Source organism: Mauremys reevesii, linkage group 1, assembly GCF_016161935.1.
Source record: "Mauremys reevesii isolate NIE-2019 linkage group 1, ASM1616193v1, whole genome shotgun sequence".
In the NCBI taxonomy this organism is placed as follows: domain Eukaryota; kingdom Metazoa; phylum Chordata; order Testudines; family Geoemydidae; genus Mauremys; species Mauremys reevesii.
The window spans coordinates 241,492,624-241,512,363 of record NC_052623.1 but is presented as its reverse complement, the minus strand read 5'-3'; the positions used below and the strand labels follow the sequence as shown (position 1 = coordinate 241,512,363).

At 39.3% G+C, this 19,740-nt stretch overlaps 1 protein-coding gene across 18 annotated transcripts in view; it reads left to right on the top strand.

The window, feature by feature from the left end:
• Nucleotides 1-13,373, top strand: part of C2CD5 (C2 calcium dependent domain containing 5) — a 114,572-nt gene extending 101,199 nt beyond the window's left edge. For 15 of the 18 annotated variants that reach the window (XM_039543190.1, XM_039543184.1, XM_039543245.1 and 12 more), the window contains 5 exons: nt 6,356-6,406; nt 7,410-7,511; nt 8,420-8,610; nt 11,428-11,574; nt 11,964-13,373. In XM_039543190.1, the coding sequence (XP_039399124.1) occupies nt 6,356-6,406; nt 7,410-7,511; nt 8,420-8,610; nt 11,428-11,574; nt 11,964-12,092 (620 nt within the window). In that variant the 3' untranslated portion in view covers nt 12,093-13,373. The remainder of the gene's footprint in view (nt 1-6,355; nt 6,407-7,409; nt 7,512-8,419; nt 8,611-11,427; nt 11,575-11,963) is intronic. The other 3 variants (XM_039543253.1, XM_039543205.1, XR_005600111.1) reach the window with 2 other exon arrangements.
• Nucleotides 13,374-19,740: the final 6,367 nt, after the last annotated feature.

Here is a 19,740-nt window from a genome sequence, read left to right as displayed (position 1 = left end):
ACTCATATTCACATAATAGCCTGTAGACTTTTATATATTATCTCATTTTAAAGCTTTCATAATACTCTTTATGGCTTCAGTATGATGTTGTTACTACTATTACCACCGCCACCACCACAGTACATTTAAAGGGACACACAGTCAACTTGATCTAATGTTGGTAAAGTAAAACCTAAGATTAGTATAACTGAAAAGTTAATGCAAAGAACATGTTTCTCTCTTTTTCACTTTTAAATTGTTCATTTGGTGGCATTTTTTGTATATCTGATTTCATTGTTTTGTTGGTCAGTTGTTTGTCCTATCCCACATACTAGCTTGATGGCAGTACTCTCATGCAACTCTGTGGCAGGGAGCACATGCTCTTTCCTAGGCCTTTCAAGAGGATGTTTACTTGTAACAGCAGCAGAGTTTGGGTCCAGAAGACTGAGTGAGGCCTTTTTCCAGAGACCCATCACATGTTCTGAGGTTCATAGCAATCTGTGGACAGTGGGAGCCCCTTTCAGTCCCTGGAACCCTAACAGAGTTTGGGCACCTTGTTCTTCCTCCCCTATAATCCTGAATGTGTCTGGTAGCAATGGGAGCATGGAAGTGTGGCAATTGAGCCTCGATCTTCCCTGCACCAGGTTAGGGAGCAACAGCAGCCAAGGAAGAGGTTGTGAAGCCCTCTTCTCTACTCAGATCTCTGGAGAGTAAAGGAAGAAGGGGTCCTTGACTTATTGGGTCTCCAGTACAGGTCCTGGAGTAGTTTAGAAGTTGGGAGGTTCGATGCTGTTGCTGAAGATGCTGGCCAACAGACAGGTATGTGAATGGAGGGGCAAGAGGGGGCTCTTGGTCGCACCCACTCTCCCTTGCTGTGAGACTCTTTAGAACATCAGCAGGGAAATAGGAGCATCTTTATACAACTTTAAAAATAGATTTAAAATACATATGTTCTAGCATTTAAAGGGTGATAATTCAGAAATGTGAATTTCTTAAAATTAGAGAATTTTTTTTAAATGTCAAGTTGAGTGCCCTGTTAAGGTGCAGCAGATGTTTTAAAACCGGCACAAGTTATATAAGTAAATAACAGAATATTAGTATGAATTCAAGTTACTTTACTATTATTGTTCTTATATTTGAAAGAGAGAAAAGAAGCTATGATCAGTGTAAATTAAAAAAAATCCACAGACCTAGTAGTCCCAGAAATTGTATTATTTATAATTTGATTTATTTAAGATAGACTTTCTGTACTAGCTCCAGATTGGTTCTGATAAGACTGTCCTACATTATGAAAATTACCCATTGCTGACAATGGGTGTCAGTAATGAGTGCAGCTGAATGAAAGTTGGAGCACAGTTTAACTGCAAGTGTAGGCAAAGTCAGATTGTGTACAAGTCCTTTTCAGAAAGAAACATGATGTGTCCAGGTCTAGACTTGTAATTAAACTCTGTTTCAGTACCAGTTAAGCTGCACCACTGCTAACAACTCTAGCAAGCAGTGAGTATTTTTTTGTAGACAAGGCTATTGTAGCTCCATGTGGTGCTGTGCTAGCTATTTCCTTTAGCCATTCTGAGTAGCCAGAGACCAGTGATAACCCATTTAGCTGTGATCAGATTTTAAAAGTGCTATCTGTTATAACTATGACTGGTTTTTAACAGACTGGAAATGCAGGTTTCATAGGAGAGACCTGGATGACTTTTGTAAAACTGTGGCGATACTGTCGGATGAAAGTACAATAGTTTTGTTGTTTGATAACTACATCTTGATAATGCAAGGACAACATAGGTGGACTTGAGCTCTCCACACATGCTGACAGAGTCTGCCCACATGGTTTTCCTTGCAAGATCTGGGCCTTAGCCTCTGCAGCATTTACTGTTCGGTAAAAGGCCCTGGTTTAAGTAATCTTAATAGTAGCCAGGTTACCAACCCTCTCGATTTAATCATGAATCTCATGGTAGTTGATGGTTTTACTTAAAGCCCAGTTCCTGGAATCCTGTGATTACATGAGAATCTCTGCTTTCGTTTTTAAAGCAGTAAGTTCCTAGACCTCACAATTGTGGAGAAAAGTTTGGAAGTGTGACCTGAATGCACCCTGAAAGCTTAGGAAGCAAAGAAATTTATTATTTTTTAAGTAGAGAGTCACATACTCTGTTGCTTATGGTAGTCTGAGCTGTACGCCCAATGAGCGAGACTCGCATATTAGGCTGTGGCCCTGGTTTTCCTCTCAGATCAATGGGAATCAGCCTTACAGACCGAGAGACAGAAATGCCATCAAGTTGAGTGGAGGGCCTTGCTTCACTGTGCCAAAAAACTCATGGATTTTTAAACTATTATGACTCTTTGGCGCCTAGTTCATGATATTTGAACTTTGGGAGTTGGGCAATACTAACAGTTCAGACTTCTACTGAGTAAATTATAGATAGATAGATAAGGAGGAGAGAAAGGCTGTACCTTGTTTCCAGTATCTCATCTGAGAGTCACAATTTCTTTTAAAAATCAGCAAAACGTGGGAGGCTGAATTCAGTGTAGTCTCTCAAGTAGCTATTTGTAGATGAGTTCAGCTAAGCAAGCCTTTCTTCTAAAATGTTTTATGAAGTCTTCTGTAATTTGAGCAGAACACTTCTTGTGCTCTCGAATGTAGAAGAAAGAGTGAGACAGATCCATGATATCTATTGAGAAGGTATTGGATGTCTGACAATTTCCCATTAAGTACTAACTCTTTAATGCTTGACCCCAGAGTCAGGTAGGACTGAGTTAATATGTTTCTGTGTTCTACCGTTAGTGTTGTCTTATTCCTCAAGGCTGAGTAGGAAATTCCCTAGGCTAGAAACAAATACTGTATAACTAAGCCCCTTCGTTTTCAGTTTAAACCAGCATTTTTTTGAAAAAATCCAGGGTTTTAAAGTAAGTATTCATTTTTTCTCCTGATTTTCACCCTACTTTTGTATCATTCAAATATATAAAAAATAACTTGTTTTATTAGAAAAATACATTGCATGAGATATATGTATTATGATAATACACAAGTTTGTGTGTATACTGAAGCAAGGCTATGTAATAGTCTAGAAGATACACACAATAAACAAATCTGAAGTGCGTACGCATCTGAACATACTGATGAATTTCACGCCCTCCATGTACACATTTCAAGCTGTTAGTTGATAACAGTTTAAAGGTCTGAAACTCTAAAATGGGAAGAAAACAAAAATCAGTATCAGAATACAATTCAGAACGCAAGGAAATACTTGAAGGTTAAAACAAAAACCGGAAAAAAGGATGAAGTTGAGTGTATGCTCTGCAAATGATGTGGCCCAATTATGAAATGTAAATATTTATAGGCTGATAGTTCTAAGTCTACAACAGTAAACTTTATTAAAATGAAAAGTTTTATTTGTGGATTAGAGATATATTGTTTTCTTAAACTCAGAGGTGGCATTGTGTTTTAAGTTTTATTTTAGTTCTGCAGCAAACCACATTGAATTCCATTCATCAAAGCATTTAATCTACTGAATACTTTTCCCCCCGTCCTTTCATCCACCAAAATAAACCCCGGCATTTACCCATAAAAAGTAATAATTTTTTTTTTGCACCAATTTTCACCTGTTTTTGTTGTTGTAGTAATAAACACCGATAAATTCCTGGGAAAAATAAAAACTGAAAACGAAGGGCTCTGTATATAACAGCTTGTTATATAGTATACTACTGAAAACATAGTCTAATCTCAGAGGTGAAAGAGACCATCTATCATAACAAAGAAAAAAAAAAGAAACAAAGAGCAGACATGACTATATTTCATAGAGCAACAAAGTCTATAGAAAAATTCAGCAAAGGTGAACCATGTGGAAAAGGCACATAATGGGGATACAGACACAATGTATTCTGAGGCTGCTCATTTCTCAGGCATGTTTAACGATTGTTCTTGTATAATTCATGTGATAAGGAATGCCTTATAAAATCCATGGGGAATTTGTTGGAAAGTACTAGAGATAATCTTGATAGGGAGGCTGGAGTACATTGAACAAGTATATGAACCTATGGAGAGAAAGAGAAAGTCCTATGGTCTTCATGCTTGTTGCATTCCTTCCCCAAACAATTTTGAGAGCTGTGTAAATGTCTTGATGTATCACATTTTTTTGAGTATTGTTGTTACTCATTGAATAAAATGGGATTGGAATAAAGCAGTAATAAGTTGTGTAAAGGCTTTTAAAGCCTAGTGGGGAGCCTTCAATGACTGGATCTTTCCGTGAGGGAATAACTGGTGATTTGGTCCCAATATATTAGCCTATCCAGTATTTCTTATCAAGCTTGAATAATTTGATAGAAGGTAGAATCCTCCTGAAACAGATCCCATTTCTGAGCAGAGAAAGTACTCTCAGCTTAGTATAAAAATTGATTATAGCACTAAATTTCTTGGAGGTCACTGGTTATGTCACCCTGATTCCACAGTTCATTGCGTGTGGGAGTATTGCTGTGCCCATGTGAACCTTCATTGACTTCAGTGGAACTCTATTTGTATGTGGGCAGCCTGCCCACATACAATAAATTGCAAAATTGGGGCCTTAGATGGCCTTCTTGCTTTATTTTGGGGGGAAGGAATATTCATCTTGGCCTGACTTTTTTTTTCTTTTTTTTTTCCCAAAATGTGAACAAAATTGCTCAGTTATTTGAATTTCATGGAAGTTAAAACTGTCTCTCTTCAAATAAATCATCTGAATTTTATGCACTAGTAACTGACTTAAAACCTTTAAGGAGGGAACTGATGACCCCTATGTTTAGGTTGTCCAACACTTTCCATTATAAAAGAATTTTGCGACCTGTTTTGAGGAGTTTTCACACCTCTATTGTTTACAGCAGGCCTTTGAAATTTTGCACACAAAAAAACCTAGCTCAAACTAGGGTCTTTTTGTCCCATGAAATTTGTTTGTTTTTGTTTTTTTGGTCCCATGAAATTCATTTGTCTTTTTTTTTTAAAAAGACCTTGATGGGCATTTCTTAAATAACAATATCTCATAATTTTGGCATCTCAGTAGCTATAGCTGTTTACCCAGATCATGGGTACCAGCATGGGAAGGAGCAGTTTTCACAGAGCTGTTACTTACCTCACCCTGTCTTGCCCACATGTATGGGTGATGAGTGCACTCTGCCCCAAAGTAGCGAGCGTTACTGTCATCATTCTGTGGGAAGTATGCTGTGCCAAGTATAGATCTGGTTCAGAGTACTTCCTAAGAGCCATGGGGAAACTGGAAGACACATTATGTTTCTGAGCATCAATTTCTGTCTCCTCCTTCAGGGATAGCACAGTTACGACCTGCACATAGCTTGGGGCTTGGAACAAAGCCACAACTAAGTCCATAGGAAGTGCGGTATGCCATCCTCCCTCCTTGCTAATAAAAACCAACATAAATTTTTTTTTGAAAGCTTGCTCAGTTTCAGGTAGCTGAGGATGAAAAATTCCATTATTACACCTCTACTTCAATATAACGCTGTCCTTGGGAGCCAAAAAATCTTACCACATTATAGGTGAAACAGTGTTATATTGAACTTGCTTTGATCCACTGGAGTGTGCAGCCCTGCCTCCCCGGAGCACTGCTTTACCGCGTTATATCCAAATTCATGTTATATCGGGTGGCATTATATCAAGATAGCGGTGTATTATGTAAAAACCTTTAAAATAATGTCTTGTGTGTTGGAACAACCGTAGCCAGTTCCACATCAACAATTCTAACAAAGTTTGGAGCATAGTCAAATATAATTTAAATATCTTAATTTGGATTAGAGTATTGCATTTTTACTGCTCTCTCCTCTATGTAACAGTCGCTGTATGCATATCCTCTATGCTCTGCATTTATGTGCACCCAGTCAACTGGGTTAACTATTAATCTGCTCTATTGCATATATAGATTCTTATATTCCTCCCCAGCCCACTGTAATTTTTTATCTAAATTATACAGATTAGGTTCACTTAATCTTTCTTCATAAATCACACTGTAATACTTCTATAATTCTGTTTACCCATCTACAGATTTTCTCTTGTTTTTGTCTTTTTTTGTTAGCAAGTTGCTCTAAATAGTACCCAAGTACTTCTGAGTGCCAAGGAGTATGTATAGTTTCATATCATAGTGTGTTTTAGATTTAATGGTGAAGTTGATTGATTGTACTATGCTACAAAAGTACATTAATCAAATCCACATAGAGTATAGTCTTTACCGAATTCATGTTTGTAATGAGACCCTGAAACCACTATAGAGGGTTTTTTTTTCTGCCAGTTTAATCTCTAAAATCCTTTAATAGAAGAAAAAAGATCCTTTGTACAACATATCTGTGCAGTTAATTTTGTTCATATGTGACATGAGTGGAATTTGTTTTATCTTACTAGAGGTCCTGGAGAATGCAAGTTCCCACACAGGTATACCAGCTGCACAGAGAGGTGAGTTTACTTAATTTAGCCATAAGCCAGAACAGGGTGGACATTCCTGGGCCACTGATCCACACTTTGGATTTGTCTTCATTCACCCAGGAAGTGTTTACCGGTTGCCTAGGAACGCATGCTCTGCTATGGCTTATTGATATCAGAATATGTTTTTAAAAAAATCACAAGAGATAGTTAAGATTATTTGCACTAATTAAGAGAGTCTTTCTGCATATAACTATATCTGCTAGAGAAGTAGTTCCTCAGAGAAAAGTTTTGTTGTTTAATTCATTTTGGCTTATTTTAATGTTAATTTGTATTCCTTTGTTTTAACAGAGTAATGTGCTAATGATCAGTTATTAAAAGGTCCTTGGATGCTTGCCAAAGTGTTCTCAAGACCAGTTTCAGGGGTACTAACCTACAAACAAGACAGTGTCCTAGCAGAAAAACAAGCCTTCAGTTTTAATTGTAAAAATGCCTTTTTTGGGGAAAAGTAATGCTTCAAAATGAAAATACTTGCACGTTAAAAATTGAGAGGTTGTTCCAACTCATGACTTTTACCCTAACCCAAACCATATGTTTTCAAGCTGAAGGCAAGGGAAGTGATTGATAGTTACATCCAGGAACTTTAAATTCATGATCAACAGCTCCTTGTGAAAAAAAGAATAGGAATACAAATTAAGATTAAATAGAGCTAAAATAACATTAAGAAACTAAAACTAGTTACTTAAGGTGAAGAAGCTAGAACAAGGTGCGATGATTTTATTTACACGTGTTTCCAGTGACGAAGTCACGGTCAGTTGGTTCACAGCTGTGACATCACCAGTAATCAGTACACTGCTTTGGACAATATAGGATAGGGCTGGACATTTAACTTTTCCTTTAAACAGACGTGAAAGGGATATTCATTCTTCCTCCGATACAGAAAATTGCTTCATCGAAAGGATCACTGAGGTGGGCAAGAGACGTCATCCATATTTTTTCTTTGTTTTTTCTTTTGTTTTTCTGTCTGTGTTTTCAGCAACGTCAGTTGATTACAGTTCCTTTGCAGACAGATGCAACAGCTGGATAGAGCTCATTAAACTGAAAGCTCACACCATAAGGCGTGGATCAAATAAGACAAGTAGGCGGATGTTTCTACCACATTATGATAATCTGAGACATATCTCTGATTTCCCAGTGGTGGAGGGTGGAGTTTCCTACCCAGTAGTGGCATTGCAATTCAAAAGCACAACAAATATCCGAGCGCAAAAACTGCAGATGCTTTCTAGTGTCTGTTTAAAAATAAATTAATTTAGGAATTATGAGTTAATAGTTTAAATGCAGAATGCAGTCTTTCTATGTCGCTTACTAAAAAACAGTTACCAATAAAGTATATAGCTATAAATAGGCATGTTAATTGTATAACACATATGCATACACTCTGTGGGTGTAGGTGTATGTATAAACTTGGAAAATTTTTGGTGAGAAACAGGTAGCAATCATGTAGGTGACAGTCAAACCAATTATCACTAAATTAGCAACTCGTGAGTTATTCTTCAGTAGTTCTTTTGTTGAAGATCTGTCTGTTTTACTTAAATTAGTCAAGATTACGGTTATCTGAAAGTTGACAATGAAGAATTTTTTAATGGAAAATGCTGCACTGGGGAAACATGACAACTTTCACACTCTTCCTGTAGTAATTTGTTCCTCCAGCAGATATTTATTTCAAAATGTTGGCACCTTTTTTCCTTTACCTTCACTGATAACTGATTGTTGTATGTGCAGCTGCTAGCCTCAATGTTTTCTTTTGCAGGAATGCCACTCTTCCAAATAAATTCCATTGCAGCTTTTTGTCTTTTTGCATGCATTGCATGATAATTTCCTTTCTTTCATGACATGGCTGAACATCACAGGCAGCTGAATATAATCACCAAGCTATTTGGAAACCATAAAGAAGAGTTGTTTTGTTTTAAGAACACGTCACTGATCATACTCAATAGTTACTTTCTTTTCTTTTCTTTTCTTTTTCTTCTTTTCCACCTTTTTTAGCTGCTTCTCTTGACAAAGCAAGTCCACTGACTGAAGGACACTTGCGTCACCGTTCTGTTCCATCATGCACCAATTCTACTGTCTCGGTTGTTAAGATGACACCTCTTTCTTTTATCCCTGGGGCAAAAATAACCAAGTATCTTGGGATAATCAACATGTTTTTTATTCGAGAAACCACTTCTTTACGTGAGGTGAGCTGTATATTAGGACTTTGCACTTTTTTGTGAATTGATAATAACAAAGCTAAATGAGTTTACTGTCTGAATTAACTGTATGTCACAGGAAGAGAGCTGACTTTTCACAACTTAGGCACTGTGTGCTAAGTGACTGGGAGTCACATAAAGGTGATCCTCTTACTTGTTGTTCCTCTCACATTATAAAAAGGGCTGCTTCATTTGTTTATTCTTCAAATTGGTAGGAAGAAGTGTTACTCGCCCATGTAGACAGTAAAATAGCATTACGTGGTCAGGGAGCTTACCAGTGGTCCATTATCATTGGTGGCCATTTTGGTATAGGCCAGACACAGCACAGCAGCCAGACAAAGCTAAAACCAGCAAATGGAAAAATGTATATCCCTGTGGGGGAATAGCTCAGTGGTTTGAGCATTGGCCTGCTAAACCTAGGGTTGTAAGTTCAATCCTTGAGGGGGCCATTTAGGGATCAGGGGTAAAAATCTGTCAGGGGATTGGTCCTGCTTTGAGCAGGGGGTTGGACTACATAGCCTCCTGAGATCCCTTCCAACCCTCATATTCTATGATTTCAGTGGCTGTTGGAGCTCCTTTGGGCCCTAAAACTGAGATTTGCTCAAATGCTAAAAACCAATTCTTAGTTAAAGGAAAAGATCAATGGTAAGCTTTCAAAGCATGTATGGTTTTTGTGGTTCCTTACTTAGTCTTATGCAAGGATTCACAAATTACATATGGCCATTTGAACAAGCAGCATTCCAAGCCTTCCCAGCCACATACATCTGAGCTGCTTCAGGAATACCGTAAATGTTTGAAAAGCCTGCCACTGTGTATTAACCAGTGGAAGCAGCTTAGTGTTAGTGGCTATCCCGTAGAAGCTTTGGACAGCCAAACTTCACATTTGAATCTTGCAATTTATGCCTTGTAATTTACATATCTTTAAAATTTAATTGAAAACTACATGTAATTTTTCAAAGTGATATATGATGTAACTTAATCTGTCACCCTAAAGTCTTAGTTTCTCTGTGCCTCAGTTTCCCCACCTGTATTCTTCAGGACAAGGATCCTTTTTTTTTAACTGTTTGCACAGTACCTAACACAATATTGTCCTCGGATGGAATGTAATACAGTTAGATAATCATAATATATAAAAATGGTTGTAATTATATCCACTGTTGTAAATTATTTTGAGCATATGTATAGTATTTTCTGTTTATTATTTATTATGATGGTTTAACAGTTCCTTTATGGAATATGGAGTGGTCCAAGGCCCTTTAACACTTTCAGAGGTGTTTGCAAAATTCTGGGTTTCAAAAAGTGAAGGGTGCCACATATCTGGTTTATCCTGTGTCTTTTAGATACTGCAGTCTACATGTAGATATATAAAAATTTTTCCTTTCTCTTTGTATCATTAGATTATTATACCCACTTACTTGGATCATTATTCTATTGATCTTTTTGCACTGATGCTGTAATCTGTGTAGATTTAGATTTTGACAGGGTATGTCTGATGCAGATGATAAACTGGTGTCCATATTTTGGGTTTCTCACTGCAGTTGACTTTAGGGTTGTATGCACGGAAATATTGTGGAACAATAAAAATAATTTTGGCTTTTTATCAATTCATCATCATCATATATTTCCTGTTTTCTGGCTCCTAACCTCTTTACCAGTGGGTGATACCTCCTTCTATAGTAACTGGGGCAGTCAAAACTTGTCATTCGGGTTTCTCAGATTAGCTGTGCCCCTTTTGCTGCTTGCCAGCGGTGCAGAAACAAGTGTTCCTGCCTTTCATCTTCCATTCCTAGCTTTTGCAGCTATTTTGGCTCAAACACTACTGACTTCAGTTTCTTTCTTCAGTCCTTTCTGTCTTCCTTCAGGGTGGCTGTTAGTGGAGACTCTCTTCTCCCCGCAGGAACCATATGTGGAGCAGTACACTTCAGTGTCCTCTCTACTCCTCCTCCCAATTTAGTTGGCATGGCACAGCAGATAAACAAGCAAAAAAAAACCACCTTACGTTTTTCAAAATACGCTCTACATGTTAGAAATCCTATTGGGGTCAAGAGAAGGAAAGCTCTGTCACAACTGTTTTGGCTCAGGGACCTCATTCAGCCAGGGGGTAGAGCAGAGAGCACAGCTCTGTGTCTGGTTTTCCTTCCACCACCTGCAGGAGAGACTGTGGAAAAAGCAGGCTGTCATCAGCAGGTGTTGGACCACTGTGACAAAAACTGGGCTGTAACTGGAGTTCTTTAAGATGATTACACAGATTCACATGACTTCTCTTAGTTCCTGTTTCTTCAGGAATATGAGTTAGTGGAAAGAATTGAGAGGCTGGCCTTGCCTGCAGCTCCATGTGTTGTTTCAGATCAGAAAAATCCAGTCCCCTGAAGAGTATGCCCACAATTCCATACAGCCAGTTTTCTAGGGGGTCCCAACAAAAATGTGGACTGTGCAGGAGTGTCCTAAGTGTGGGGGTATATTCAGGTGATGAGTTTGAAGAATTCTAGTTACAGGTAAATAACCTCTTTATTCTTTTCTTGTTTACTCATGTAGCAGGATTTTTTCATTTGTTTTTCAGCAAATGCTCATTCACCCAGAAGCAGGTGATGCATAACTCTCAAAACAAGTTCAGTCTTTATATTACAGGGAAGTAAAATTTTACAGGTCACTCTGTACAGAACAAGGTGTTGCTCCTCTAAAATATATACCAATCAGCATTCATTGGAAGGGAATCATTTGAAAGGAGAGAAACATAAGTAAAATATCCAATGCTGTTTAGTGACAGTTACATAAAACCCACTTGTGTTTGTTTTTTCTTTTTAGGAGGGCGGAGTCAGTGGCTTTCTCCATGCTTTCATTGCTGAAGTGTTTGCAATGGTGAGGGCACACGTTGCGGCTTTAGGGGGAAATGCAGTTGTCTCGTACATAATGAAACAGTGTGTTTTCATGGAGAACCCCAACAAAAATCAGGTAAATTGTGATTGAAATGACAATTTTTCTGACAATTAAAGACCCAGCTGATGTCATATGTAACCAGTCTGAGAGGAAAATACCCATGTAGGATGAGGTTATTCTAATCAGTCCACAAGGAGGAGTAAGTCGCTTTTTTTTTTTTTTTTTAATAATAGTTATGTGGACTGAGGAGAGATCTAGTGGGCATGATCTGACCCAGTAGGAGGTTTTTGATTTGTTTGGGTTTTTTTTTTTATTTTTATTTTAGAATTAGAGTTAACATATCAGAATGATATGGCAAGAACTTAGGTGAATGAATTTAATTGATTTTAGTGTTAAGTCCAAAGGCTGAAAATATGCTCCATAAAGGATATATTTAACTATTTAAAAATGATCTGTCCTTCCAGGCACAGTGTCTAATAAATGTCAGTGGGGATGCAGTGATCGTTGTACGTGAATCTGAATTAGAAATGGTACCAGTGCAACCATCTGCTGCTGTCTCTCAACCTGCAAGTGCTGGAGATGTCACGACATGAAGCCAGAAGAAATGGAATGGCTCTGCCCAAAGTAAAAAGATCTTTGCAAAATGTGGGAATGTTTAGCTTTACCGCTTCAAAAATCAGTAATTCTCCAAAATATTACAGTCAGCTAAATCTGAGACAATCACTAACCTTTGTCCATCAGCTTTACATAATAGCCAGGGCAGTGTTTTATTGGCAAGTACCCTGTAATTCCATTTTTTTTTCATTACTAGCCCCTGTGAAATCTAGACAGAAGATGAGGCATTGATCTAAAGGAATTCCATAGAGCTCCTGAAATAAAACAGGAACTTACCTGTGTCTTTTCTTTATGTAGTTGTTTGACAGGGCCAGCACAAATAATAACTGAAACAGTATCTGAGTCTGATAATGCTTGTTCATGTTAATTTACTCTTAGTTAATTTAAGAAACAAAAACTGGAAGATAATTAAGAAACTGGAATCAGCTGCCTTTGAATGAGCAAGAGATCATGAACTCATTAAAAAAAAAATTACCAAATAAGCAATCGTCTGATATGAAGTCTAACGAGCTTTAGCTCATGGAACTTTGAGAGGAAAAAAGCACCAGAAATGACTGTCTGAACTTAGCAGCATGCTAAAATGTTTTTCAACTGTTTGTGAACTAGTGAATATTTTTATTGTACAACATATTTTTTTATTTTAAATGTTCGATGTTGCTGCTTTGTAAGCATAACTATGGTAAAACAAAATAAATTATTATATCTGGTTCAGATATTATAAGTTCATTTCAATATTAACATTTGTAAAATGCTTTTTTTGGCGGGGTGGGAAGAGTCTGCAAAATAATGTCTTAAACTACTGAAGTCCAGTTTTTTAGGGCATGATCTTGCAATATTGATATAGACAAAGTCAGAGAGACAGTCACCTGCATATATGGAGGCAGAATCAGGCCCTCTGTATTTTGCTATTTGGAAATGCCTGGCTAACTTGGGTAAAAGAACAGTTAAGATATTTTTATGACATTAACTTCTGCAAGTCAGGTTTCCTTTCAAATACTATAATTGGGAGATGATGGGTACTGCAGGTAAAGGAAACAATCTATTTCCAGCAAATCTTTTGAAGACTTTGGTAGAATAATATAAAGACTGACTCTTTAGATTTGAAGACATGTTCATGGACGTATGTGTTGACAACATCTAATATGGAACTTGAATAAATGTGTAAACTTGAATGTAAATATTCTGTGTAGTCAGACCCAAATATCCCATTGTATATGAGCATGAAAATCATATTCCTCTTTGTACAATAAATTTCTGTATAAAACCACTGGATTTTTGTTTTTGTTGTAGGTCAGCATATAATAGCTACATGCTGAAGCTTTTGGAATGGCCTGGCAAACTCGTCTTCAAATATAAAGAAGGGTAGAGATTAGTAATCTCTTTAACAAGTTTTTGAATTGGGTGCCCTTAATGGGGAGTTTGGTCATCAAACTTAATTACATTTTGTTAAATTCTGTGGCAGTGATCAGTAAAGTTTCTCTTAGTTAGGGTATGTCTACACTTGCAGAGTTTTTGCGCTGTAAGTTTCACCAGTGATAGGGAACCGGTGAAAGTAAAGCGCTGGTTTGTGTATTCACTTAGTTCCTCAAACGTCAGTGTGTGTTTATATTAACAGCACTTCCAGCGCCAGGAGAGCAGCGCTCTAGGGCAGCTATCCCACAATGCAGCTCTCTCCAGTTTGATGGGCCTTGTGGGAAGGGGGCAAGGCGATAGCAAGGCATCCTGGGTCCCTGCACAGACCTCCTCTCCCCAAATACTGATAAGCTCCAGTAGCTCAGCATTGCTCCAAGCAGGGGATCGCTTGCTCCCTGGAGCAGGCATTGTCACCTGGCCAGATAAGTGAGCACTTGCCAAGAAAACAGGAAGGGGAGTTTCAAAGTTCCCGGAGCTTTACAGAGGGAGGGGTGTATGTCTGTTTACTTGGCAACAGAGCAGCAGAGCTGCTGGCTAGAGTGTTCACCTAGGCACTGTGGGATATCCTCCGGAGGCTAAAATCTATGTAAACAGGAAGACGTGTCTTCACTTGCACATCACCGCAAAAGCATCACTGGCAAGTGCTGTATGCCTCTTGTGGAGGTGATTTTCTTTTTGCGGTGAAACTTCTGAGTTTCTGAGTCATTGGCAAGTGTAGATGCTCCCATGGTTTTTGCACAAAAAAGGGACTTTTCCCGCTTTAAATGGCAAGAGTAGACATGCCCTTAACATCTAGAGCAGTGATACTCAGACCCCAGTGATTCAGGAGCCAAATTAGTGATCAGCATTACCCAAAAGAGCCACAGTAGTGTGAATTCATTGTTTCATTTACTATTTATATAGCTATATAATTAGTTTCACAGCAAAATGACTGACCAAGTATTATTTTATCAACTACAATTGATTAATAACATAGTAAAAGCACCCTGATTGGTTAATAATTAAATCTCACAGTGATCCAATATGTGCTGCAAAGAGCCACAGGAGACGCATTAAACTAGTGGATAGAAAAATGAAAGTGGCCTCTACTCACTTGACTGGCTGTGAGTGAACCAGAAGTTGACTTGTGCCAATTTGCTCCTTCATATGAGTACAATTGATTGGAATATTTAGATTTTCAAATACAATTTAGCTGGATATTTTTATAAGGTGTAATATGTATGGCTGCATCTACTCTACATCTTCCCTGTGGCATGATTTGACCTCTAAACATTTCCAAATCCCAGTCCCTGTCATAGCCCAGGCAGTGCTCCCAACAAGGCTATTCAGCGTCACAGCGTAATTATGCAAATAACAAGGCATGGGTTTATACTAGACAGACTGGAAAAAGGTTAAATCTTGATCCACAACCAGTTTAAAAAAGTCATTTTACAGTTGTAGGATTCTCTAAATGTTTTCTTCTCATCTTGAAGTTATCATTTCAACAAGAGAAAACTTTTTCACATTGTATGAACATTTTACAATAGAAGAAAATTATTTTCTTCAATTGAAGTGGAAAGATGGTAGCTCAACTGTCCCCATGGGCGCCTCACCAAATCAGAATGGCTATCCCAATGAGCTACTTATATAACAAAATATTTCTGTTAAAATTGATTAGATGGGAGATTGGTAATGACAGATGAAGCCTTTTACATATAGATCATTGGTTAGAGTCCATATTGTCTGTGATCCAGTGTGCCTGGGGTAGCCCTCACTGGAAATGCCAAGGTCAAGGCAGGCTGCAAAAGGGAGAACAGATATTGGTGGGTAACACTGAAAACTCCCCAACCAGTCACCAACTGTGCTGATAATTCTCCCACACTGGTTATTAAGAAGCAAACAAAGGAATCACCCAGCCCCCTTTATTGCATTCCAGTTCTCTGGCTCCCAATCAGCACCTAGGTCCAGTACAGTGAGAAGTTATTTAAAAAACTGCTCACCCGTACAAAATGTTCTTCTGACCTCAAAGGGTCAGCCACGTTACAGTACCAGGTCTGTATAGGTTTGGATCTTACCCAAAATACTACGCTGCCAGCCAATCCTTTAGTATCTAAAACTGAAGGTTTATTATAAAGAAAAAAGAAAGAACAAGAAGAGAGATGTTAAATGGTAAAACCGTCACATACATACAAAGACTTCAAAGTCCATATATCAGGTTCCTAGCCGTATTGGTGAGTTTGCTGGTTTGAAAGACCCTCTGGAACACATCCACAGTTTGGATGGGTCATTCAGTCCTTTGTTCAGAGCTTCAGTCTGTAGAAAATATACTCGAGGAAAGAAGCAGGACGGAAGATAAGCAGGATTGAAGACAAAATGGAGAAGATGCAGCAGCCTTTTATAGTCTTTTGCCATGTGTCTTGTGCTTCCGTTGTCTCAAACACACGTTGTCCAGCACATGGCTTGGAAGCCATAGAATTCTGTCCACAGGCAGCCCCTGCATGCCTTGCTGAGTCATAAGGTGTATCCCTTGCCTTCTGTCAAGGGGTCAGTGTATAGCTGATGGTCCTTAATGGGCCATCAAGCAGGCTAGGCAGTGCTGATGCCAAACTGTCTGGGGGGTGTCACCTAGAAGCATAGCACAAGTTTTGAAATACAGACATACATACATATCTATAACCCGTGATGCAAACATATAAACATGATAACCATATCTGGCAAATTACAACATTTTTGCTGATATTTAAATGGCCTATCTGGCACAACTCATTGCAATTTTACAATATTGATATCCATAATATCCTCAAGTGTCCCCTAGATTCCATACAGTGTCCTCCATCCAGTTTGGCAGACAGACTAGGCCAAGTGGCCAGAGAACTATACTTCTCAAATTGGTCCTTCCAGGGTTGTGAGGAACTCTGGCATACAATGTTGACAAGTTGTCCCAGAAGACTGGTAATTCGTATCCTCCCACTTTTATCTTCACTGAATCTTCCACCTACCCCATTATGTCTGGAATCTTTTTCCTGACATTCTTTATCATGCCTCCAAGCTCTCGTTGGAGTCCCTCCTCCCAATCCCACTTTTATCATAATGATTAGAAATCCTAATCTTTTGACAAAGAATAAATGTAAATTTTTAAAAAATTTCAAGAAAAACAGTGAAACTTGTATGCTATGTACTAATCATAGAATCACAGAAGATTAGAGTTGGAAGAGACCTCAGGAGGTCATCTAATCCAACCCCCTGCTCAAAGCAGGACCAACCCCAATTAAATCATCCCAGCCGAGTTTTGTCAAGCCGGGCCTTAAAAATCTCTAAGGATGGAGATTTCCACCACCTCCCTAGGTAACCTACTCCAGTGCTTCACCACCCTCCTAGTGAAATAGTTTTTCCAAATATCCAACCTAGACCTCCCATGCTACAACTTGAGACCATTGCTCCTTGTTCTGTCATCTGCCACCACTGAAAACAGCCTAGCTCCATCCTCTTTGGAAGCCCCCTTCAGGTAGTTGAAGGCTGCTATCAAATCCCCCCTCACTCTTCTCTTCTGCAGACTAAATAAACCCAGTTCCCTTAGCCTCTCCTCATAAGTCATGTGTCCCAGCCCCCTAATCATTTTCATCTGCTGGACTCTCTCCAATTTATCCACATCCTTTCTGTAATGGGGGGCCCAAAACTGGATGCAATACTCCAGATGTGGCCTCACCAGTGCCGAATAGAGGGGAATAATCACTTCCCTCTGATGGGATTGGGATGATGAAGTGGGATTCTCTCCCACTGCAGTCTCTATTTGTCTGTTCATTTAGTTTGTAAGGTCTTTAGGGTGGGGACCCTGTCTCCTCCATATTCATTAAAAGTCTCATATAGTGTTAGCACCATATAATGGTGGACCAGTGTGGGGAAGCTGACTCTAACAATGTGCTGTTGATAAACAGAGATGTTCATTTTAGTGCTGTCAAACTGACATTTTTCATAAGCAAAAAATAAACTATCAACATTCTTATGGTCTTTATATATAATCTATAAATAGAATATTTCTGATTGTTTGGACTAATATTTTAACATCCAAGAGCATTCTTTTATAGAAAATACATGGAGAGAGAGTGTGTATAATAACCTAATTTAAATACTAAAATAGATTTTTATATATCAAAATGATTTTTCCATATCAATATTCAGAGCCGCGACGCAAGCTACAGTACTTGATTTATCTAAAATGTTCTCTGTGTCCATCAGCTGATTTTCCTTGCTGCAAGTTGTAATATGAGAAGAGGTTTAGTGATGGCACTCTTCTTTCGTCCATTTTTGGAGATGAAATGAATTTGGCACCTGTGCAAAATTTCCTTTTATTTGAAAACGTGAATCATTTCAGTTGGGATTATAGAATTTGACTTCCTTTTTACATCTTGAATTGTTGTGCAGTTGAAGGTAAAATTAAAAGTTTAGCGAAATGTGAACTCTGCTTTACTTTTCCAAAACAAGAATAAATCCAGCAAGGATGTTGTCTTATTTTTAGACAATCCTTGTTCTGTGTTTGATACACTGCCCAGCAATTCACTTGCAGTTATCTATTCCCCTTTTGCTTGCCGACATTATGCAATGTCTCCTCTTCAAGCATGAACAACTTTTTAACTAAATTCATGCTCTTTTACACACTAGATAGTGTGATGCAGTTCACAGCCCCCACAGGAGACTAAGGAAGAAAGGAAAGTCCCTACCCATCAGCAGCTGCCAAGCATGCTCCAAATGGAGGATCTCCTTAAAAGGGCACATAGTCAAGTTGGGGAGGGGATGAAGGAGGCCCTGTCTTGTTCCGTCCAGTCCTGAGAGAGCCGGTTTACAGCTTCTGGAGGCAAAGCAATCCACAAGAGAGGGTTTGAGCAGGGGGTAACACCCAACCAGGAGGAAGGGTCCTGTATTCTCTCTCACACCCTAACCCCCTCCCACACTCCACAGCCCTCAACCCCAGCCTAGATGCCACTCCTGCACCCCAAGCCCCTCATCTCTGGCCCCACCTCAGAGTCTGCACCCCCAGCCGGAGCCCTCACCCCTTCCCACAACCCAACTCCATGCCCCAGCCTGGTGAAAATGAGCGAGTGAGCAAGGGTGGGGGAGAGTGAGCAATGGAGGGAGGGGATGGAGTGAGTGGGGGCGGGGCCTTAGAGAAGGGGCGGGGCCTTAGAGAAGAGGCGGGGCAGGGGTGTTTGGTTTTCTGCAATTAAAAAGTTGGCAGCCCTAATTTTGAGGTATCTGATTTTTCAGAGACATGTTTAGCACTTGCTGAAAATCAGACGCCTGTGTGGTGTCTCAATTTGGGCACCCAAAATCACTGGCCTCTTTTGAAAATCCTAGGCAAGGTATTTTCACTATAAGTGGAGTCTCAGTGTACTGTAGTCACTCTATAGTGATTGTTGTAGAACACTAGAGCCTCCTCTTCACTCTGTGGGAGACCTACAGAGCACTAGCAGCAGAGGTGCAGTGTACTCTGCTTGAGAAACCTGGGGACAGCATGTGTCATGCTTCCCCTGCCAGGCACCCACCAGACTGCTGTGAGGGGAATACAGTCCTCTGTAGCCCTAGGTGGTTTAAGCATCTGGAGTCCACCCACTACCCCATCGATTCCACACTACCCAGTCTTGGGAGCTCTAGGTACACACGTGGACTTCAGACCCTTTAACATCCCCCCCTGAGAGCTAGAAGCAGCTGTCTAGCCCTTGGGGAGAGTTCGGACTTAAACACTCTCTGCCCAGAATCCCACAGAATATGACACGCTTCTGGTTTACTGTTTAACTCTCAGGAGGCACGTGACAGTTGTGAAGCAAATAGCAATTAGTTTTCAAAGGATTTTATCACTATTGCTCTTTTATACTTAACAGATAAAGAACAAGAGAGTACAGATCATATAGAACACAACTAGCACCCTATATTCAATGCCCCTCTTCCTTTGAGAAACCATCTGTGTCTAGAAAAGCAGGCAGGGCCTCCTATACCCACATGCTGTATTGCTTTACCCTTCTCTTGAGCTGGATAAAAAATGGTCCAAGACCCCAAATTGATCTGATCCTCCCTTTTTATACTTTCCAGTGTCCTCTGTCAGGTGACGCCCTTGCAGCTTCCCCAGGTGATTACAGGCCCCTACCAGATGACTTCATTATCAATGTGACCTCTCCCCTGACAAGTCACAGCTCCTGGTTGGGAGCCAGCCAGTCTGTTGTTTAGAGCTATTACATTTCA